The sequence below is a fragment of the Suricata suricatta genome, chromosome 7 (genome assembly GCF_006229205.1).
Source record: "Suricata suricatta isolate VVHF042 chromosome 7, meerkat_22Aug2017_6uvM2_HiC, whole genome shotgun sequence".
NCBI classification, from domain to species: Eukaryota; Metazoa; Chordata; class Mammalia; order Carnivora; family Herpestidae; genus Suricata; species Suricata suricatta.
The window spans coordinates 71,678,367-71,699,974 of record NC_043706.1 but is presented as its reverse complement, the minus strand read 5'-3'; the positions used below and the strand labels follow the sequence as shown (position 1 = coordinate 71,699,974).

General features: G+C 41.8%; 2 protein-coding genes across 5 annotated transcripts in view; one reads left to right on the top strand and one right to left on the bottom strand.

Moving 5' to 3' along the window:
- Window positions 1-4,701: 4,701 nt before the first annotated feature.
- On the bottom strand, window positions 4,702-7,991 carry RWDD2A (RWD domain containing 2A). 3 transcript variants are annotated; one of them, XM_029944374.1, is made up of 3 exons: window positions 7,890-7,991; window positions 6,665-6,990; window positions 4,702-5,644 (listed from the first exon to the last, which is right to left on the bottom strand). In XM_029944374.1, the coding sequence occupies exons 2-3, from the start codon at window positions 6,863-6,865 to the stop codon at window positions 4,967-4,969; spliced, it is 879 nt and encodes a 292-aa protein (XP_029800234.1). In that variant the 5' UTR covers window positions 6,866-6,990; window positions 7,890-7,991; the 3' UTR covers window positions 4,702-4,966. The 3 variants fall into 3 exon arrangements, with proteins under 3 accessions (XP_029800234.1, XP_029800235.1, XP_029800233.1); XM_029944375.1 differs by having other exon boundaries at window positions 7,557-7,960; XM_029944373.1 differs by having other exon boundaries at window positions 6,665-7,960.
- A 76-nt stretch (window positions 7,992-8,067) lies between these two features.
- The window catches only part of PGM3 (phosphoglucomutase 3), a 23,250-nt gene continuing 9,709 nt past the window's right edge, over window positions 8,068-21,608 (top strand). For both annotated transcript variants that reach the window (XM_029945496.1, XM_029945495.1), the window contains exons 1-6: window positions 8,068-8,155; window positions 9,700-9,905; window positions 11,326-11,510; window positions 13,139-13,206; window positions 18,211-18,344; window positions 19,247-19,442. In XM_029945496.1, the coding sequence (XP_029801356.1) occupies window positions 9,702-9,905; window positions 11,326-11,510; window positions 13,139-13,206; window positions 18,211-18,344; window positions 19,247-19,442 (787 nt within the window). In that variant the 5' untranslated portion in view covers window positions 8,068-8,155; window positions 9,700-9,701. The remainder of the gene's footprint in view (window positions 8,156-9,699; window positions 9,906-11,325; window positions 11,511-13,138; window positions 13,207-18,210; window positions 18,345-19,246; window positions 19,443-21,608) is intronic.

Sequence of the window (21,608 nt, the reverse complement as noted above, 5' to 3'; positions counted from 1 at the left end):
GTCTGTTTATTTATTTATTCATTTATTGCCTAGTTGCTTTGGCTAGGACTTCCAATACTATGTTGAATAAAAGTAGAGAGAATGGTCATTTTTGCCTTGTTCTTGATTTAGAGGAAGACTTTTCAGCTTTTCACCATTGAATATAATATTAGCTGCGGGCTTGTTTTGTGGCTTTTATTATGTTGGGGTACATGACTTCTATACATACTTTGTTGAGAATTTTAATTATAAATGGATGTAAAATTTTGTCAAATGCTGCATCTACTGAAATGATCATATGATTTTTGTCTTTTATTTTGTTAATGAGGTATTAACATTGACTGATTTGCTGATTTTGAACCATCCTTGCATCCCTTGAATAAATCCCCATTGTTCATGGTGTATGAATCCTGTATTATCGGATTCAGCATTTTAGTGAGGAATTTTAATGACTCTTTAGGGGAGACTTGTAGGAAATGCTGTGGTTAAAAATGGGCTCCCTATTTTAATGGAGACATCAGAATCTTGGGGTTGGTAGAAGCTGGATAGCAGCACTTTGCAACAATTAACAGCTAAAGACACAATGCAAACAGTTATCACAATAGGAAGCTGGTTTACTGTAATCATCACAATTTGGCTTACAAAATCTTTGGTGGTGGCTGGTAAAACGTTGGGCCTCATAGCCTGAAATGATGTTGAAAAATCTAACAATTAGGACAGCACAGATACTGACCAAGAAAAATGAGTGCCAGTGTATACAGCTGATCTAACCACGCCAGTGTATATCAGCTAAATATCAGCTGGGCTTAGGACCAAATATGTGGGCAACTCAATGTAGGCCCTATTTGATATATGTAATAGCAACAGTAGAAAAATCTGACTAGAGGCACCAACATAGAGTGTCAGGGCCTTCAGAAAATTGCCATGCATAGATATGAATGAAAGACACCTAACTAAGGTGATGAACTCTGTAATATCCAAAATCTTCCTTTGACTTTCCACTTATTCCACTAGAATAACAATGCATTGCAGAAAGGAAACCACTAGGCCTTTTGGAAATCACTTGGCAACAGAGCTCTGAACGAATACAGATTTCTAGGTCTCACAAATTACTGCAGTCTATGAGACTAAGTATACCCTTAGGACTAAGTGTATGTGGGAACAGATCTATCCTGTGGTCATTTTTTTAATGAGGAATTAGAATTGATTTCTTCCTCTATCAGCACATTGGATCCCTGATAACACAAAAAAGGATTATTCTGGCAGGAACTATCCATTGATTTGCAAGTACCAAATCAATGGATATTGATTAATAGAGGTAAGCCCCACCATCGAAAGCTTTAAAAGAAGCAGGAGTGTGATTCTTATCACACCTTGACTCCCTATGATCTTTGGATCATACTAACTTAATCCAATGGTGATTCCAACTGCAGCTGACAGACAAGTTCTCTTTCTTGGAGCAAATCAGTAGGTAGCTACTGATGAGGCCAATGCTTTTTCTTTTGTTTTTCTGATATTCTAGTAAGTAGAGGGCCTGTGAAACAGTTTGTGCTACCAATAAACAATAATACAGAAACAATTTTCAATGTTCCATTAACTCTCTGACTCTATGACAGAATATAACTCATGACTTTGATCATCTCACCATTATACAGGACATCACATGGGTCTAACACATTGATGATGGTGTGTTCATAGGATCTGGAGCATAAGCATCATTGGATTTCTTGAGTACCTGCTAAGATCTGATGAAAGCACAAGAGCCTGCCACCTTAGCCAAGTTTGTGGGGGTCCAATGTCTGATGCATGTTAGTATGTTACTTCCATAATGAGTAACTAATCACGTGCCTTGCTCCACCTGTGACTAAGAGGTCCCTCAGTGTTTGCTGTGCTTGTTTGAATTTTCTGTCCACTGCTCAAACCCATTTATGAGTTGATCCAAATGCTTCTAGCTTTAACTGAGCTCGGAAAAGGCTGCTTTAGCTGGTCCAGGATACAGTGAAAGTAGGTTTATCATGGAGACCTTAAGAGGGAGACCCAGTGGGCTCAGAGTTTTGAGGCAAATCAGGATTCTATATAAAACAAGGATTTTTTTTTTTTTAGCAAACCATGCCATCTCCTGAAAACACCTGTTCTTTCAACTTACTACTGGGCTACATGAGGTTAAAGCAAACCAAGGAAAATTGTCCTGAACAAGGGTTCTGTGAAGATTTCAGATAGACTCCCTCAGGCCTTCACAAGTTCTGTGAAAGGACGGTTGGCATTTAACAGTCATATATGGAAACTCAAATTCACAGGCAACATACTTCTGATTGAATATAGAGATGGTTTAGAGGTCCTTGTATTATGTCCATCAACTCATCTGGCCCACTCCTCAATCCACTAGGCAGGTATCCTCAGCCCTTAGCCCAACATATAATAGACCAGTAAGGAAGGAGCAGAGAATATACTTGAAGAAAGGCTGATTTAATCCAGTAAGTTTTATAAATACACTACAATATTTATAAAGATGATTCTTTTTAGATTACCATTTAAAAATATAATGTATACAGTATCAGGATTCTTAAATTCCAAGTGATAGAGACTGATTCTGTGACTTTCAAGAAAAAAAGGGCAGATGTTGAACAAGTGAGCATTCAGTAGGCCAGAAATGAAGGTGGCACTGTGGATCTAAGCTGCAGGAGCTCAAAACCATCTCTTTGGAAGGCTGCCAGAGGGTCACTTGATTCCAATCCCTTCTATCAAATCCTTCTATTCCAATCCTTTCTATCCTTTCCATACAGAGAAAGGGCAGTTCCTCAGAGTAAGTGTTGTATGTGTGGGGGTGGGTGGGGGGAGAGGAGGTGCTAGAGGAGGAGGCTGGTCTGCTTCTATCCTGCTGGGCAAAGAAAACTAGCAGTTTACTACACATACAAAACTGAGCTTTGAATTACATGTATATTTTTTCTATAAAACCCACACTTTTCCCACAATTAATGTCTATTATTAGTGTTTCTGATAGAAAAAGTATGGATGCATGCTAATACTGAGCATGTTAAAAATAGGTTCTGAAAATATTATCACCAGAAATAGCTCCAGAAGCTGTAAAGAATTCATAAAAGTTATTCCTTTTGTTTATTGAATTATATGAATATTCTATTTTTTTGGTTCATATTGTAGTTCTTTAAGCTTATCTTTCCATCACTATTTCTACTGATGTAATCATAGAAAAAACCCTCGATGAGAGGTTTAGGCATATATTAGGTGGAAGGCACCTAATATGGAAAAAAAAAGTTAATGGAGTCACATCTGCTTAGGGCCTAAGAACTTATAAATGCTAATTATACTTTATTGATGGTCTTGAGGAAATCAGATACCATGTTGTTTTAAGACCTGACAAAGATTGAGAAATGAGTCTTTGGCAATGTAAGTCCTATTTTTTCCCTTTGTATATAGGTAAAGGTAAAATGTGAGCCTCTTGCTTGGGTCCCACCCACATCAGAGGCCAAATATTAAAACATGAATGGGCAAGCTGAATCATCCGGCAAGGCTGGTCAGAACCTTGGTTTGAAGGTATGAGTTGTGCCCTGAAAGGAAACTCATTTTGAGCTAAGAGTTAGGCAGGGCAGAGTACACCAGTTTCACAGCCTCAAGGTCAAGAGAGTCAGCTTAGTGCAGGGTCTGCTGTTCCAGTATACCCTTGCGCTAGTTCAAGGACATGTGTCTGTGTCCTAGACACAGAAAGTACAACCAGAATGTACTGTTTTCATAAAAAATTTTGTAAGCTCCCTGGCACATGCAGCTGTTTGGCGTCTAAGAGAATGCATCACATAATGGGGAGTGAGGCATTCTTTTCCCTCCAAGTTACTAAATCTGAGGACCCCACCTTTGGCACCCTGAGGGGCCAGGACATCAGTAGGGTGCCTGAGACCAGCAGGAGAATCAAACACTCCCTGAGAAAGGGCATCAGTAACTAAGAGAGACCATGGAAGCCAAAGAAAGTTGCAGTCAGCTAGCTCAGGACATCTCCGGCGAGACTGCCAGAAATTTTTGGGGGGCAGGTAGATCATCTGCAATGAAAAGGTGTGGCAAGCGCTGAGTAAATAGGGGTTACTGTCATTAAAATAAACTCACATTTTGACAAAGGCTTGGGGAAACTGGGAATTTTTGGATGAGATGGCAATGACTTCTCACCAAAATGCAGAACTTGGATTTTCCCCCCAAGGTAATGGTACAGAGCCACAGAGCGATCTGGACTAGTCCTTCTCAGCACTCCGGCCCTACAAAGCAACGTATACTGGCACATAGGCAAGGGGTGCCAGAACCCATTGATTGTGGAACACTTTTTTAGGCAAGGAACCATATCTTTTTTGTCGATAAGAACTAAGAATATTGGTATCCTTATCCTTAGTATCCTAAATCAGCTGGTGAAAACAGCCAAAGAACTTGGCATTATGTGTCACCTTCATTTCTCTTGAGACGTCATTTCTCTCACTCCTCTGCCATTAATTTAGGACCTAGTTTTACTAAAAGAAAAAACTACAGATAGGGGCTTTAACTTAAAGTAAGAAATGTAGTAAACATGTGCTTTTTGTTCTCACTTTAAACCTGGTTTAGAATTCACTCCCCCAGTTAAAAAAAAAAATGTGGCATGTCATTGTGTGCTGGTATTGTGAAAGACAGAAATGTTCTTTATGGGTTCAGTGCTGTAACTTGATATTAATTATGGGCCGTGGACTCCTCTTTAATCAAATCAGCTTCATGGGTTAAAGTGTTTTTATTAATTTACAATTAAATAGCTTTCAGTTAACATAAGAACACAGAGATAACATCACAATTGCACTCTTAAAAGGTAAAAGGCCTTTGTGTTTCATTACCAGGTAAAAATTCTGGAGCTAGGTGTCTCACAGATGATACTCAACAGCCACTGGCCCTTTTACTTTGGTCTTATTAACAGAAATACTGACTTAAGTGATGAAATTATAAACACAGGCCTCTTAATGGCTTCCTAGGAGTCAGAACTTTTACTTTCAATACCAAATAATATCTGGAAAACATGCTCACTTTTGTGTTTTTTCAGAAATCCTAAGAATTGGCCCAGATTCATATGATAGTCATTCCTTAATCCATAGTCACCATGGGCCTCAAGGAGTAATTCTTCAAAAGAATGGAAAAGGCGCAGATCCTCTCCATTTCCTTCAGTTTCCACACTTTCAGCATGCTTACAGGAAATGTGTTTCCAGTTGGGATACCTAATTGTGTGCCAGAATTCCTCACAGTGCTCCTTGAAGCCCTCCACACAGATTATACCTGGCTTTCCTGTCATGCAAAATCCAGTCACATCTAACCTTTTCCCAACATCCAGAATCTTTTTTCTTAGGTCCTGCTGATATATATGGTGACTGTAGATCCACATCCGGAGGAACGTGTTCTTGACTGGCTTTGCCTGTGTCGACGGTTCGTAAACAAGCTTTCTGTTTAGGAAATAGGAGGCACTATTGTCCTGTAGCCACTGGATTGCTGCACATACACAGAGCTCACCTGGATCGAAAGTCCCTATGTAGGAAGTGAGACCTTTGTTGAGAAGTAGTTGCTGTTGTCTGTCAAGCTCGGGCGACCGTCCAAACAGCTGCAATGCTGCATAGGGGTAGCTGTGAGGCATGGTTACTTGCAAATCAATTTTCACCTTAAAATGAAAATCAAACAGATTTAACTACCATATAATCACCTAAGCTAGTTTATCAGTAGCAACTGCATGATTTTGATAAATGTAATAGTTATTGCTACTGTTAAATGTCGGCTATGTGCCGGAGACTCTACTCAGTACTTTATATACACTGTTCCTTCCATTTAAGCATCACTCATTCCGGTATTTACTGAACACTCATCATGTGTCATGGACCCTCTGCTAGGATAAGGAAGCGAAGGAGCTAGACACAATTTCTGCTTTTTGTGAAGACTAGAGCCTAGTGAAGGAGACAGACATTAAACTAATAATTACACATGGGAAATATTTAAAGGCAGTAGTGAGAAGCATGGAAAAGTACAGGATCTGCTGAAATGTGTAACCAGGGAGACAGAATTCAGTATGGGGAACCAGGAGATCGTCTCTGAGGAAACGAGAGCTGAAGAATGAGCAGAAAATCACTAGAAGAGGGGTTCTTCAAAGCCTAGGCCATTCGTTATCCATGCTGTGCTAATGTTACTGGAGAAAATGGATCAGAAGATGAAGGTAAATTCATTTTTAGTATTTAAATTTCCTATCTGGTATTTGCTTTCTGTGCTATGGTGCCACCAAATAAATATTCATTCACTCCTTACAAGCCAGATTTGCTACAGGCAAGATTTAGATTTATGAAAATCATGATATGTATACAAGACAACATACTACAATAGTTGGGTTGGTAAAAAAAAAAAAACCAACTGAATGAATAGAATAATAATGGTAGTATGAGACTGCGGATGTTTTTAATAAAAACTCTAGACATTTGTCAAAAAAATGAACATATTTATGTAAAATTCAAGGTATTTATTGAAGACAATTTACAGGGCATATCACATTTTACATATTTCACTTTCAAACAAGTAAAGGAAATAATAATCTGGAATATTCTCTATTTGCTTCCTGGACAGAAAGTTCACCTTCCAAGTGTTTGCAATAAAAGCTGGGCAGCCAACAACAATAAGAACAACTCCGGGTACTTACCTTGGGCTCCTCAATCTGGAGTGTAATCACACATTCGATTTTTGGTGGCAGTGCCTCCCTTTTTCCTTCCAAATATCTCTTTATATTGGTCAGGACATTTACATCTTCGAGTTTTACTTCTCCTTGGTTAGGAAACATGGAAAACAGCATTTCCATCTCTAGCAGCTGAAGCTGCAGGCATTCTTTCATCGAAGCGGACATTTTGCCTCGAAATCCACCTGCCAGGAAAACTGGAAAGGCCCAGGGGCACTAGGTTTGTTAATTTCAGCGGCGTCCAGAGAAATTTCTCGAAGGTCCCTCTTGGTGGAAGCACTTTTGCAGGAACGCTATGAGCACAAACCGGGACACTTACACTCTTTGCTTTAACTCCCGATCCCCTAATCTAGTATGCACAACATCCCTCCAGAGACTTCCTTAAAATTCAGATTCCCAGTCCGTTACCCTCCACCCCCCACCCCCGCTTCCGATCAAGATCCGGGAATCTGGACTTTCAACAAGTGTTCCAAATTATTCCGTTGCAGGTGGTTGGCAAACAACACCTGCAGATACTCTGCAAGCCTGAATTCTGGTTAGGGCAAGGAGGCCAGTTTCTGAATCCCACCCAGGTGTCAGTCTTAGGCGGAGCTGGGCGCTGTGGCTAGGTAGGCCCTCAGTGCTGGCGGGGCTGTAGTCAACTCCCTTGACTCGGAGGTCTTGAGGGTCCCGCCGCCCCCAAACACTAGCTGCTGCCCCTGGGCCCCAGCGCCAAGAACCCCTCCCGAGCGGGCCATTACGGTTCTTTGGGGGAGCCAAACCCGCCCGGGGCGGCCCATGATTGCTCTGAACGATTTGGATCCACTCGGCCTCTGCCCCGAGGGACCCAGGTTTAGAGGGGAATCTTACAGGTACATACATAAGATAGTGTTTAGTGCGAGCTGGTGCGGGGACCTGGGGAGGGGGGACAGCGGCTGGAGAAGGCTCCCAGAGTCAAAGGCTGGGGAGATCAACCCCGAGAATCGAGAAAGGATGCGGGAAAAGGGCTAATGGCTGAGGCCACCTTGTCAGAGCCCCCCAGTAGCGGCTGGTGCCTCCATCTGGGACCACTTAGGGACCTGGCTTCCCAGGAACGCAGAAATGCCACCCCGAAACCCAAATTTGGAGGCGGGGACTGCGTATTTGCCGGTCATAGTGCTCTGGTGGCCTACGACCCTCGGGCCCAACCTCCGGGCCACCGCGGGGGCCTCACCCTTCCCGGTCATTCAATGGAAACAGCCCCAAGCCCTCTCAGAACCGGGATCCGCAGTTCCGCAGGCGCGAGTTGCGCAAGATCCGTGAGGAAGAGAGGCGGGGCCAGCGGACCTTCCCACGCCGTGATTGGCTGAGGGGCGTGGCGGTGGGACGGAAGTCACGCAGGGCCACGTCTGCGGGTTCCGAGAGCTTCAGTCAGGTAGGCGGCTCCGCGCGCGGCAGCGGCTCGGCTAGGTGGAGGTGAGGGGGAGTCTCCAGGCAGAGGTGAGTGGGGACCCTTAGGTTTGGGGGCGAGAAGGGGCCTTTCCAATCCGAAAGGCTTTGGGCTGCCAACGGTCTAGTGGGCCGTGCGTGGGACACACCCGCCCAGGCGCCCCCGAGCGCCCCGAGGGTCTCGTGCCCCTGGGCATTCTGGTCCAGAGGCCTGGGGGGCGGTGCGGCGTGCCTGGGGAGGGTGAAACTCCGGGTAGCGAGCGGGAAAAGGTGCGGCGGTTTGAGGGTTGGGAGGAAAGCGGAACAAACCAGGGGTTGATAATTGAATGGAGGAAGGGGGATGCTGTCAAATTTTTTTAGAGTGGTCACCGTTTTTACCTGTAAGTACTTTCAATAAAAGCGGTCGCACACTCACTGAACGTGGTCTTAGAACCGAAAACGCATTGGAGGGTGGAAGCATTTTATCTTTTTTTTTTCTTTTTAAAAGATTTTTCTGGATTTAACAGGACTGGTTTACGCCCTTATGAATAATCATGATATACTTACTACCTAGTGGTCAGTTTTTAACAAAATATATTCTTGCTTGTGAAAGAGATTTGATCACTTTGGACCAAACTAAATTAGCTTGCTGAATACCAGCTTGTTCAAGTTGGACAAAGGCAAAACTTTTTTTTAACATTTTCTTTAACTTTTGTTCACTGAAGCATCGAAGGACAGTAAAGCAAATAAGACAGGACTGCTGTTCATCTCCTGGCTAACTGGGAATGGGACTGACTGGGGAAGTGAATAGTATATACAACGGAGGTTGGAAATCCCAGGTTCCCCTTAAAATTGTAGTATCCCAGAGAAGGAAGTACTGGTGGGTTCAGGGCCAGTGTTTAAAACTGAAGTTTATAAAAAGGTGTTGCTGCTTTAGAGCTTAACTTAGAAGGGTGTCCTGGCCCTTTGTTAATGGAAATAGAAAAAAAATCCACTGCAGGGTATATTAGGAGGTCTGGTCAGTCTTGGAGAGGAGGCTCTTGCCCTTTGCTTTCCTTTGGGAGTATGTTTCTCTGGCGTGGGAGGAATAACAAAAAGAACCACACAGATTTCCGAGATATTTTGGATATGTAGTCCCAGTCCATTTTGACATAAAGACTTTAGGTCCCGAGTCCATTTTGATATTATGACTTTAGGTCCCACACCAGCTACCCTCATTTATTTGTTATTTAACTGAGGTCCAGACTTAAGTTTTCTCCTCTTAAGACATGAGGTGATCTTTGATCTTGTAGGAGTCTAGGAATCTATGTATGGATTCTTCAATTTAGTTGAGAGTGGACCATTTTAAGTTTGCTCTGGGTCCAGGAATAGTCCTGGCACCAACATGAGAGAGGATTTGGGGGGACAGTCTGCTGTCTGCCCTCAAGTGGACGACACAAGTTGGGGAGGATCTTCTAGGTAATGCCTACCCCCAGGACTTATTCTACCATTCTTTCTCAAACATTCTTTGTGGGCATTCAGAATGAGGCAGACCTATTAGTCTACGGTGGCAGCTTTTGAAGCAAATGGTCCTTGAAAAATTTCTTATGCCTGAAAAATATTCCTTAATTTTGTAGACATGGATTTACATGCAATTACAGCACACTCCGCATTACATGCCAAGCCCAGTGGACTCGTTCTTCAATATGGGACTGCTGGCTTTCGAACGAAAGCGGAACATCTCGATCATGTCATGTATCGCATGGGATTATTGGCTGTCCTGAGGTCAAAACAGACAAAATCTACCATAGGAGTCATGGTAACAGCCTCACATAATCCTGAGGTAATGCTTTTAGTGCGCCAATAAAACAAATCTATATTTACAAGAACACATCTTAGTGTCTGAGCAATTTGACCAAAAGTACAAATTAATTGTGGGAATGTGTGTGCTTGTTATGTGCCTTTGGATTTGAAATGGCTTTTTTTTTTTTAATGAGTGGTGATTTAGCTCAGGATCCTGTAGAGGGTGTGGAGAGAATGGAAGGAGACTCAGTTCTTAGACTGTATTCATATTAGAGAAATAACAGAATGTCCTTCCAAGTTAGTTGTATTGGACAGTATCAGTAACAAAATGTGTTTCTTCTGTTAAATTAGTAGAGAGTAAAAAGATTGGAGCCAAGATGGAGGAAGGGCAAACATTTGAAAAGGTTCAGAACATTTTGAACATTTTTTAGACCAGCTTTCTATTGTTAGGGAATAGCTTCCTGTTCTGAATGAGGAGCCAGACGGGCGGCTCCAGGTCTACAAAAGTGAGCTTTGGGCAGGTTATTGATGAAGTCTAATGGTTGTAGTGTTAGGACAATTAAATTTTTTATTATAAAAGTATTCCTTTTGACATAGTCTCTTTTGTACTGCCTATAGCTCACTAATACATGGTTTGAATAACATGTTTGCAAGGCCATGAAATTTTTGCCTTTGTAGATAAATTTGCAGCAAGTTTCAGTGGTGTGTAGATTATAACCTCCTCTTTTCTCCACACAAGAGGACATTGCTTGTCCAACTTGTAAATGTGGGTCGCTATAAATGTGTGTCTGAATGTCTAAATCACTATACTTGATTGACTTGTGGGCTGAAGACAACATTTATTGCTAGATCCAGAAGTACTTCTTAAAGCAATACTGAGCTGTTTCCTTCAGTTGACATTCACTGTGAACTAGTGTATTTCTTCCCAGAAATTTGAGTAGAACAGAATGGGGAATCCGTTTTCAGCTTCTGTCACCCTCTGGTTGACATATTGGCCAGTATGTTCCTAGAGTACAGAGTCATCGTGGGGGGGATCTCTCGGTGCCCTCGTTCTGCCCCATTTGTGCCCTGGTCATATAATTGATGGTGAATGCACAGATGTCAGCCTTTTAAAAAAGCTAGTGTAGCATAGTGGCTTTTGGGCTTAAGAGTCATATAGACTTGATATTTTAATACCAGCACTGACACATATTAGCTGTTTGAACATAAGCAGATTACTTGATCTGAATCTCAGTTTTCTCCAAGTAAGATTGGAATAATAATAAGATTGTTAGTAAGACTGATTTGTGTCATGAGGATTTATATAAAATATCTAGTCCAATGCCTGCCATTCGATACTGGTCACTGGTGTAGGCCTTCAGTCATCAATGTCTTTTCTAGGGGAAAACAGCGTGAGTTTACTTCCTCAACTCACCCTTGTGAATGCGCACAGATGGCTTATTGTTTGTTTTACTTTTAAGGAAGACAATGGGGTAAAATTGGTTGATCCTTTGGGTGAAATGTTGGCACCATCCTGGGAGGAACATGCTACCAGTTTGGCAAACGCTGAGGAACAAGATCTGCCAGGAGTGTTGATGGACATCATCGTGAAAGCAGCTGTGGATCTGCAACAAGACGCCTTCGTAGTGATTGGCAGAGACACCAGGTGACTGTCAGAGTTACTGGCGAAGGCAGCTTTGAGGACTCCACATAAGTGATTACATTAGATTTAGCGCCCAGGATAAACTGAGAAAATGAAGTAAAGTGGAACTGCCCTAAGGGGCTCCTCCACCTACCTGGCCCTTTTTAGTAGGATGTCAGAGCTAAGTTGTTCTGTGCATCTTGGGTTTTTGAGTCTGAACCTCAACTCTAACACTATATAATTGAGTAGGTTACTTACCCTTTTAGAGCTTCCATATGCCCATCTATAAAAAGTTGGTGATAACTTAGAGGTTTACCTTATAATCTACATTATTGTTGGTTCATGTATATTATCATTTTCGCATGCTGCAGTTCACTGGGAAACATTAACAATTTGTATTATTTCTACATACAGTGGCCCCCCCAGTCCCCTATTTGCAGGGGATACATTCCAGGACCCCCAGTAGATGGTGCCAAATTCTGTATATACCATGTTTTCCCCTATATGTCTGTAATTATGATAAAGATTAACTTACAAGTTAAGTGCCGTAGGAGAATAACAATGAATAATAGAGTAGAACAGTTACAGCAACATACTATAATAAAAGTTATGTGAATGTAGTCTCTCTCTCTCTCTCTCAAAATATCTTTGTGTACCATACTCCCCCTTCTCTTCCTTGTGATGCTATGTGATGATAAAATGCCCACGTGAGAGAGGATGTAAGGTGAATCATGCAGGCATTGTGAAATAGTGTTAGGCTACTGTTGACCTGATGATATGTTAGGAGGATCATCTGCTTCTGGACTGCAGTTGACCTCAGGTAAGTGAAGCCATGGACAAGAGGCCACCATTTGTCATATTTGACAGCTTTTGCTTACCTTTACAAAAAGATATTTTTGTAAAATGTTAGATTAAAAGTGTACTTTGAAACCGAAGCCTTCTCTTTTATATAAGATCTTGTTTTAGCCAGAGATTTTTTTCTAAAGGAGATTTCCAGTCCGTGTCCTAATGGCTTACTTAGACTGGTATTTTATCCTTAATGTGTTACCAGAGAGACTTCCAAATACCACTGATTGTAGATTTATAGGTACCAGAAATAGCCTAGTAACTTATGTTCTGAAGCAAACAATTGCCCCACAGTAAAGCCATCCCACACATAGTTGCCTCTTACCAGTTAACTAGTTTAGGTGATATATAACATTGTTTTCTACAAAGTGGTTATGTAACTATTTATTTTCAGATTGATAATTTGTTCCAACTTTTCCAAATGGAAAATAGGTTGTGTATCCTTGGTGGTTTATTCCCTAGTACTGCATAATGTGCCCTGTTTGGATTTAGTATTTATTGCTACTGTTCCTACATAATGTGTATATTCTTATAGTCAAACTTGACAGCATATTTGGGGATGGTGTAATCAGTGTATTTTTAATCTGTTTTCTGTATTTGTTTAAAAACCAAACTCTAAGAAATGTATTGTGAAAAGCTGCTGGAAAATGCTTATACTTTACCCATATCTCTTCTCAGTGTTTTCAAACTTGACAGGTTTCTTATTATTTTGTAATATGTAGCACATAATTTCTATATTTGCTTTCAGAACTAGCAACTCTTGGTTTCAGGATGGGTTGTGTTATTTTTGTCCTTTTCTTTTCTAGACTCTCCAGTGAGAAACTCTCACAGTCTGTAATAGATGGTGTGACTGTTTTAGAAGGTCAATTCCATGGTATGTAGCTATCCTGAGTTGTAAATTAATCTTTAAAGAACTTTTTAAAAAGTTTCAAAAGTAGTAACATTTTAGAAAAGTTTGAAAATGGATAAAGTCTTTAAAAATGAACTTCTAACTATTAAATACTAGCTTTTTAAATTTAAAAGGTTAACAGAATTTTTTTTCTGGGTGTGCCTGTTTTGTTTTACCTACAGGAGATTATATGTAAGAAATACTGATCTTAACCTCCTGTACTTCAGTAAGGCCAAATTTCCTGACTCTCCTTTAAAGTTACTTGAAGGTGTTCATTTTGGGGAGCTTCTGTCAGTATTCCCTAATAGCTGATCGCATGTGGAATCAGCTGTTACCTATCATATCGTGATACAGAGTCTCTGTGGCCTACTTATTATGATTTTAAGTTTTGACAGGTGGTTTTTCCTATTTTATCAAATGAAGAATAAGTATAGGCAGTAGAACGGAGGCTAGAATCCTCTTGTCACATCACTGATCATGCCCCTTGTGAATGCAGCGACTCTGTTGTGCTTGGAGGTGAATTTCCCTAGTGTCTCCGTAGTTTCTCATTTAAAAATATCTTCTCTTGACCTTTCTGACTTCATTTCCAGGTCCTCTGTGCCCTTTCCTCAGAATAATTCCAAGAGCTGGCCTTGGCTTATTATCTCTCTGCTTTTCTAGTCATTACTTACCCCTTACCCCACGGCAGGCAAAGTCTCCATCCTGGCACCTTCAGTGAAATCTCTCTCTCAATGCTCATCTGAATTCTAATTACCAAATTCAGCGGTTGTTAAAAAGTGGGGACTTGGAACACCTGGGTGGCTCAGTCGGTTGGGCATCTGGCTTTGGCGCAGGTCATGATCTTGTGGTTTGTGGGTTCGAGCCCTGCGTCAGGCTCTGTGCTGATGGCTAGCTCAGAGCCTGGAGCCTGCATCAGATTCTGTATCTCCCTCTCTCTCTGACCCTCCCCTGCTTGTTCTGTCTCTCTCTGTCTCTCAAAAAAAAAAAAAAAAAGAAAAGAAAAAAGGGATTCTTAGGATGCCTGGGCAGCTCAGTTGGTTCAGGTCTGATCTTTGCCGTTCATGGGTTCAAGCCTCTCTCTGGCCTCTGTGCCGACAGCTCAGAGCCTGGAACCTGCTTTGGATTCTGTCTCCCTTTCCCTTTTCCCCTCCCCGCCCCCCTCAAAAATAAACAGACATTTAAAAAAATTTATAAAGTGGGGATTTTTAGCCTGGGGCTCATGGCTTCCTGGGAAGTGTTTGGTTAAGCTCCAGGGATCTGGTGACCGAGTGTTCTTGCTACTGTGTACAGAGGGTTACCTGCAGGTGCACTTTTTTAGGTAGAGGATTCTTTGTTTTTGTCAGATAGCTACTAAAGGGATTTGTGATCTAAAAATTATTTACAGAATTTATATTTTGAAGTTTTTATTTTAGTTGCTGTTTTGGTAACTCTCCACACTGTGACTTCCTCCTTTCTTTCTTTATTTAAGCTTCTACTTCCTTGGCCACTGTTTCTTACTGGGCATTCCTTATTCTTTCATTCTGCTTGCTGAATGAACATCTTTACTGCCATAGCTCCAGCTGGGTACACCTTAATTTTTCACTTATTAGTTCAGACATTTTTGATTGTGTGCTAATATACAATCAGTAGTCTATTTCATGCCAATCACAGAAACCCATTTTGCATCATCATGTGTTTATATGTACTTGTGTGTATAAGTGACACAAAAACATCAATAAATAATACGCATACTGCATGACATGCATTCATCTGTTTTAAAAAATGCAAAAGTGTCGGTTGTGTCTAACTAAGTGGATTCCATGACCCCTGACAGACTCAGGTCTGCAGTGGTCTGCCCTTACCCCAGATTTACCCTGCTTCAAACTATTGTTTGTCCCGTTCTCAGAATGGCTCACCTTTTCAGCACTGTCATTCTAACTCTAGAACAGTCACTTTCCTAATGTTTCAGTCTAGAAAAATTTGAGAGTAATTTTTTTTCACCTTTCCCTCATTTCTCTCTTCAGCTTAGTGAAAGGTTAATGTAGCTGCAGGATGGAAAGAACGGGGGAAGCTGGTAGAAGATAAGGTTAGGGAGGGAAGCAGGGACCCTATCCTTCAAGTCTTGTAGGTTGTGGTAAAGATTTGGGTTTTATTCTAAATGCACTGGAACTCCATTGAAGGGTTTTGTGCATAGGAATATGATCGCATTTCCATTTTAAGTCAGTCAGTCTGGCTTTTATGTAGAGAGAGATAGCAAGGTTGTGAGAAAGAAAGACTGTACTGCAGTTCATGAAAGAGTGACGATAGCAAGAGAGGTGGAGGAATTTGAAACGAGGTATTGACTTCAGAGGATTTTATGATCCATAGTGAGGCTGGAGCTCTAAAGTGGCTTCTAGGTGTCTGGGTTGATCTGTTGAATAGAAGAGTAACTACATAATAGTCATTGTTTAGAGATTAACTGTATATAATAGTCATTTCTTAAGTGTTTATTTGGTCATTTTGATATTGGTCACAAAGTCTTTTTGTTCCATCCTTTAGTAAGTCTTTTGAAATAATCGGTTTCCTCTCCTTGTGCACCTCCATTAAGCTAGGTTAAGTGCTGATCCACTTTTTTGAGCTCCTTCACCTCTTTACTCCCTGATCCTTACGTTAGAGCCATAGTGCCTTCATGAAATACCATTCTTATTGTAAAACTGCAGGGTTCAGTAACTTGTAAATGACTTTTGCCTCTAATCTAAACTTTTGTCCTTGACTTTGAAGATCTGTGATAGATTTAGTTACAGAATATTCACTGATACTGGTCCATCTCCTATTCTGTTTCTTGTTCTTGGTGCTTTTCTTGTGTGTTTAACTATTTTTGACTATATGCTATTTGTCTTTCTTGGGAAATTATCTGTGGGACATTTTTGAGGTTTATGGTAAAGGCATATTTCTCTGGCAGAGCTTAGTTACTGCTTTTGCTGGGTTACTGCACCTGTGGGTGCTACTTGGCTGGTAGATGACAAGGTTCTTTGATGACCCAGTTCTCCTGGACCCTGTGGTTATGTGACTTGGGGCTGGAAAGCTGTGGGAGGCCTGTGCTTCTGGTGACAGCTCTTCAGGGCTGGGTTATCTCCTGCTCTGCTCAGTGTCAAGACCACACTCCTAGGAGTGGGTACTTGGGGCTGATTCACCTTGGACTCACCCTTGCACTGAAGCGTAGTTCTTTGAGGCTTCAGTTCCATGAGGGGCAGTCCTTCTCCTGGGCGTCCTTCTCATCTTAGGTCAGCATGGACTTGTTTGCACTGGAAGCAGTAGGTTTATCTCTGGTTTAGAGGAATGCCCTTAAAGCAAAACTGGCTTCCCACAGTTCATATCTTGGAGTTCTCTTCGTAGAGATTTTGGCCTAATTTCCTCTGTAACTCATTGGCACAGCAATGCTTTTTAAAAAGAGATTTTTTTTTTTATCTGGCATTTTTGGTAGTCTTGGGGAGGGTTCATCTGAATTACATAGTTTGCAATGCTATTAGAACTAGAACTCAATTATTTTTCTATATTGTTCTACTTTGTTACCTGTCCATATTAAATGATTATTTTTTTATTAATGGTAGTCATTCATATTTCTTTTAGAATTGAGTAAGTGTCCTGTGTGTGTGTGTGTTTCATTTTTTTTTTTATGTTTTATTTATTTTTGAGAGAGAGAGAGAGAGAGAGAGAGACGGCTTGAGCAGGGGAGGGTCAGAGAGAGTGAGAGAGACACAGAATCTGAAGCAGACTCCAGGCTCTTAGCTGTCTGTCAGCACAGAGCCTGATGCGGGGCTTGAACCCACTAACCGAGAGATCATGACCTGAGCTGAAGCTGGACACTCAAAGGACTGAGCCACCCAGGCGCCCCTGTATGTGTGTTTTTCTAACACTGCCAAACAACTAATTTAATTTTCTGCCATGTTCTACTTAGAAGTAGGGTCAGATCCCACAGATTATGGGCACAGTGCCACAGGACTCCCCCCGCCCCTTCAGATGCCAGTCATCTGGGCTTCTGACAACCCCCTCCTTGGTTTGATTAATTTGCTAGAGTACTCACAGAGCTGAAGAGAAATATTTTACTTTACCAGATTACTGGTTTCTTCTAAAGGTTACATAACTCAGGACCAGCCAGATAGATGAGATGCATAGGGCAAGGCATGTGGGAAGGGGCATGGACCTTCCATGCTCTGGGCAGCCACTCTCCCCAACCTCCACCTTTCACCAACCCAGAACCCTGTCCTTTGGGTTTTTACTGGAAGCTTCATTACATGGGGACGATCAGTTAAGTGATTGGCTGTTGCTGTTTGAAAGCAATCTAACCCCTCTTTTCTCCTCTGCCTGGATGGGTGAGGGCCCCCAGAAACATGGGAGAGATCTGAAAGTTCCAGCTCTCTAATCACGTGGTTGGTTCCCCTGGCAACCAACCTAGGGGCCTTCCATGTCTCATTAGCATAATAAAAGACAATTTCATGCTCTCTCGGGTTTAGAAGGCCTGCCTGGAATGGAGACATGACCAAATCTCCATTTTTATTTTTAAGTTTATTTGTTTTTGAGACACAGAGAGAGCCCATACCCCTGTGTGTATGGGCGGGGACACACACACACACTCACACACGTTTGTGTTTAGGGGGAGGGAGGTATTCAGGGAGGGCCAGAGAGCAAGAGGGAGAGAGAGCATCCCAAGCAGACTCTGGCTGTCAGTATGGAGTCCCTGGATCCCAGGAACCATGAGGTCATGACCTGAGCTGAAAAGAAACAAGAGTCTGGTGGTCAACCATCTGAGCCCCCCAGGCACCCCTGTGTCTTATAAATCACAGCATCATAATGTGACAGGTAGTTGTAATAACTTCAGTGGATATTTATGCATATTTCTAGATAGTTTGAAAGTTAATGGTTTTGTGTTTTCTGAGATGTCTTTATTGTGAAGATTTCTTACTCTCAAATTCATATGGTATGAATTCATTTAAGACATGTGGTAAATTGCCTTTTGTATTTCTATACCAGATTATGGCTTGGTAACAACACCCCAGCTGCATTATATGGTGTACTGTCGAAATACCAGTGGCCAGTATGGGGAGGCAACCGTAGAAGGTTACTACCAGAAACTGTCTAAGGCTTTTATGGAACTTACCAAACAGGTAAAAATCTCTTGAACATGGTTAGAGTTTAAGCAAATGAAGAAAATAAGATCATTTCAACTGTTTATCTTAAGTAGGTAGCTCATTGTTCCTCCTTTTCCAAAAATGTGGTGTATTTCCTTTTCCTTTCTAGGGTTCCACAAGGCTTGACCCTTGTGGCCTGCTGTCGGTCGGCATTTACTTGGCAAGGCGCATAGTACACGTAGTATTTTCTGAAATCATTGTGGGAAAAAACCTGGTGGGGTCCTTGTGGTTATAGAAGTATTCATTTAGATGCATTTACTCTTAGGGTTAACGTTAGGTGCTGTTGGCATCATGAGGTGTCTGCTGTTGAGACTGACTTTTCTCTTACATAGGTTGGCTGCTTAAACCTGGATGAGATTTGCTGGGTGTAATTTGATCAGCAAATATTGAGTGTATATTGTTAATCAAAACAGAGCCCTTGTTCTTAGAGAATTTTTATTCTGAAGTGAGCATGGGCCAGAGAGGAGACTGACAGAAAAACCCAGACACGCCCGGCGGCGTTACGTGCTGTGAAGGGAATGACAGGCGTTCTGCTCATCCATCTGTATATTTATTCCCACATTAGAATGTCTGTCACGTACACACAGGCTGTAGTTGTATTTTGAAGGGACTCTGCTTAATTGAGTCTAAATTCTAATAAAGCTCCATTTCCGTAAGGTATTCAGTCAGTGAAACTGTTCCAGTGTCAGTGTCCAAAAAATGTTAAAGGTCTTTAAATTTTACTTTGGTTTTCTACAATTTTTGAATGTGTATACCCTTTTGCTTCCCAGGGTAAAACAGATGAGTTAACTGAAATAATGGAAGATGTTTACATATACTATACTGCTTTATGTTGGGCTTTTTTGAAATTTTTCTTTTATATGCCTTTTCCTTTTAAGCCTTTCTGCAGTGAAGAGGAATATCGATCACTTAAGGTCGACTGTGCAAATGGCATAGGGGCCCTGAAGCTGAAAGAAATGGAACACTACATTTCCCAGGGGCTGTCAGTTCAGCTCTTCAATGACGGCACCAAAGGGAAACTCAATCACTTATGTGGAGCTGACTTTGTGAAAAGTCATCAGAAGCCTCCACAGGGTACGTAGAAAATGTGTCTTTAGAGTTCTTTGAACCCAATCTTTCTTACAGAGGTGGCCAAGTGAGTTGAGTCATGCTGCTAGTTCTGGCGCTGCCACTTTAGACATCTGGACATTTTCTTAGTTCCGTGTTGTTCGAAACATGGTCTACACCCTTTGCCTGTGAGTCACATGACTCCTGTAGTGGAAATATCCAGGGGCAGGGGGAAACATAATCAGAAAGTGGTGTTTTAGAGCAGTAGTTCTCAAACTTCAGTGTCCGTGAGAATCACATGGAGGGCTTGTTAGCACACAGATTCCTGGGCTCTACTCTAGAGTTTCTGATTCTGTAAATCTGGGTAGGATTTGGATAGGATAAGAATCTGCATTTCTGTCAAGCACCCAGCCTTTGTTAATGGTGTGGGTTTGGGGACCACACTTTGAGAAAATTTGATCTAAAGGATAGCAATAGTAAGTAGCATTTTTCACCTTAACCTGACTTATACAGAGTATGGAAAGGGAATGCAACTTGGCTTCTGCAAGTTGCAAAATCTGTTTTCTCTGGTTGGTATATTAGGAGGAAGACTGTTCATCGATTGTAGTTTTACTAAGAGTTGGTCTATATTTAGCTGTGTTATAAATCCTGAATTGTTGGCAAGTGGGCCAAACTTGGCTTACAGATGTGTTTTGTTTGGTCTGCTCTGTGTGTGTGTGTGTGTGTGTGTGTGTGTGTGTGTGTGTGTGTGTTGCATTTCTTGTCACCATTTAAACGTTCCATCGTTTTACTTAAATATTAGAAACGCTGGCTTCTCTTTACCGATGTTGGAAAATGGCCATTCTCAGGTGGCAGTAATTGGCGGCCACGGGGAGGGTCCTGCCACCTTCAGACAGGGCATGCCTTCTTCAGAACTCCACAGACCTCTTCCAGTTGCCGCTCTCATTTATGTTACTCGGCCTTACCGTATTACGCACTTACAGTTTTAATTTCGGCAACCAGTTTGAACTCCTTTTTGTTGAATTGTTTGTTTTTGTTGAATTGACAGTTTGGTTCTAAGTCCCGCATCCATCCATTCACTAAATACTGAGCTCTTCTCTTCCTTGCTCTAGGCACAGGTGATAAGGAGAGCGAAGGTAAGAGAAATGTAGCTAAAAGTAGATCTTGCAGCTTGCAGTGCACTGATAGAAACCTGGGACGTGCAGAGTGTGACGTACCTCAAGGGACTTGTGGCTGCCTTAATGTTGATGTTTTATTTTTATTGGAGACTAAAAACAACCTTATCCTGACAATAGTGAGATCTCCAAGGTCCTGTAAGCCTCACTTTTGAGCATTTAGAAATGCCTTAGAAACTTATGTTACCTCTACCTCCCCCTCCCCTTAAAAGCATCTAGTCACTCCTCACAGTCCAGTGCAGCTCTTTCTGCCCATGGGTTCTGTCCCCTGCTCTAATAAAATCACCTTTTTGCACCATGAAATGCCTCAAGAATTCTTTCTTGACCGTTGTGCTTGGTGGCCCCACATCACAGGGCTACAGAATGAACCAAACCATAGGCGCTCACTTTTCCTGAAGCTTGTGTTATGCCTTGTAGTCAACCTTATATTCATATTCCTCACAAAACCCTCATGCTGAGTTTGTCCACCTGCTGTTTCTTAGCTGCTCCCATGACTAAGGAACAGTAATAAGTCTGACTTGACAGTTGCTGAGGTTTTGATAATCCTATGCAAATTACACTGACCATGTATCTCTCACAGGTTATAATTCTTTCTTTCTTTTTTTAAATAGTTTATTGTCAAATTGGTTTCCATACGACACCCAGTGCTCTTCCCCACAAGTGCCCTCCTCCATGATCACTACCTCTTTTCCTCCCTCTCCCTTCCCCTTCAACCCTCAGTTCATTTTCAGCATTCAATAGTCTCTCAAGTTTTGCGTCCCTCTCTCTCCCTAACTCTCTTTCCCTCTTCCCCTCCCCCTGGTCCTCCATTAGGTCTCTCCTGTTCTCCTGTTAGACCTATGAGTGCAAACATATGGTATCTGTCCTTCTCTGCCTGACTTATTTCACTTAGCATGACACCCTCAAGGTCCATCCACTTTCCTACAAATGGCCAGATTTCATTCTTTCTCATTGCCATGCAATACTCCATTGTATATATATACCACATCTTCTTGATCCACTCATCAGATGATGGACA

Excerpts from the sequence above, each read along its gene's own strand:
- RWDD2A (XM_029944374.1), bottom strand. The coding sequence starts at position 6,865 with ATGTCCGCTTCGATGAAAGAATGCCTGCAGCTTCAGCTGCTAGAGATG. Across the intron at positions 5,645-6,664 it reads TCCAGATTGAGGAGCCCAAG|GTGAAAATTGATTTGCAAGT; the intron begins GTAAGTACCCGG and ends TTTCATTTTAAG.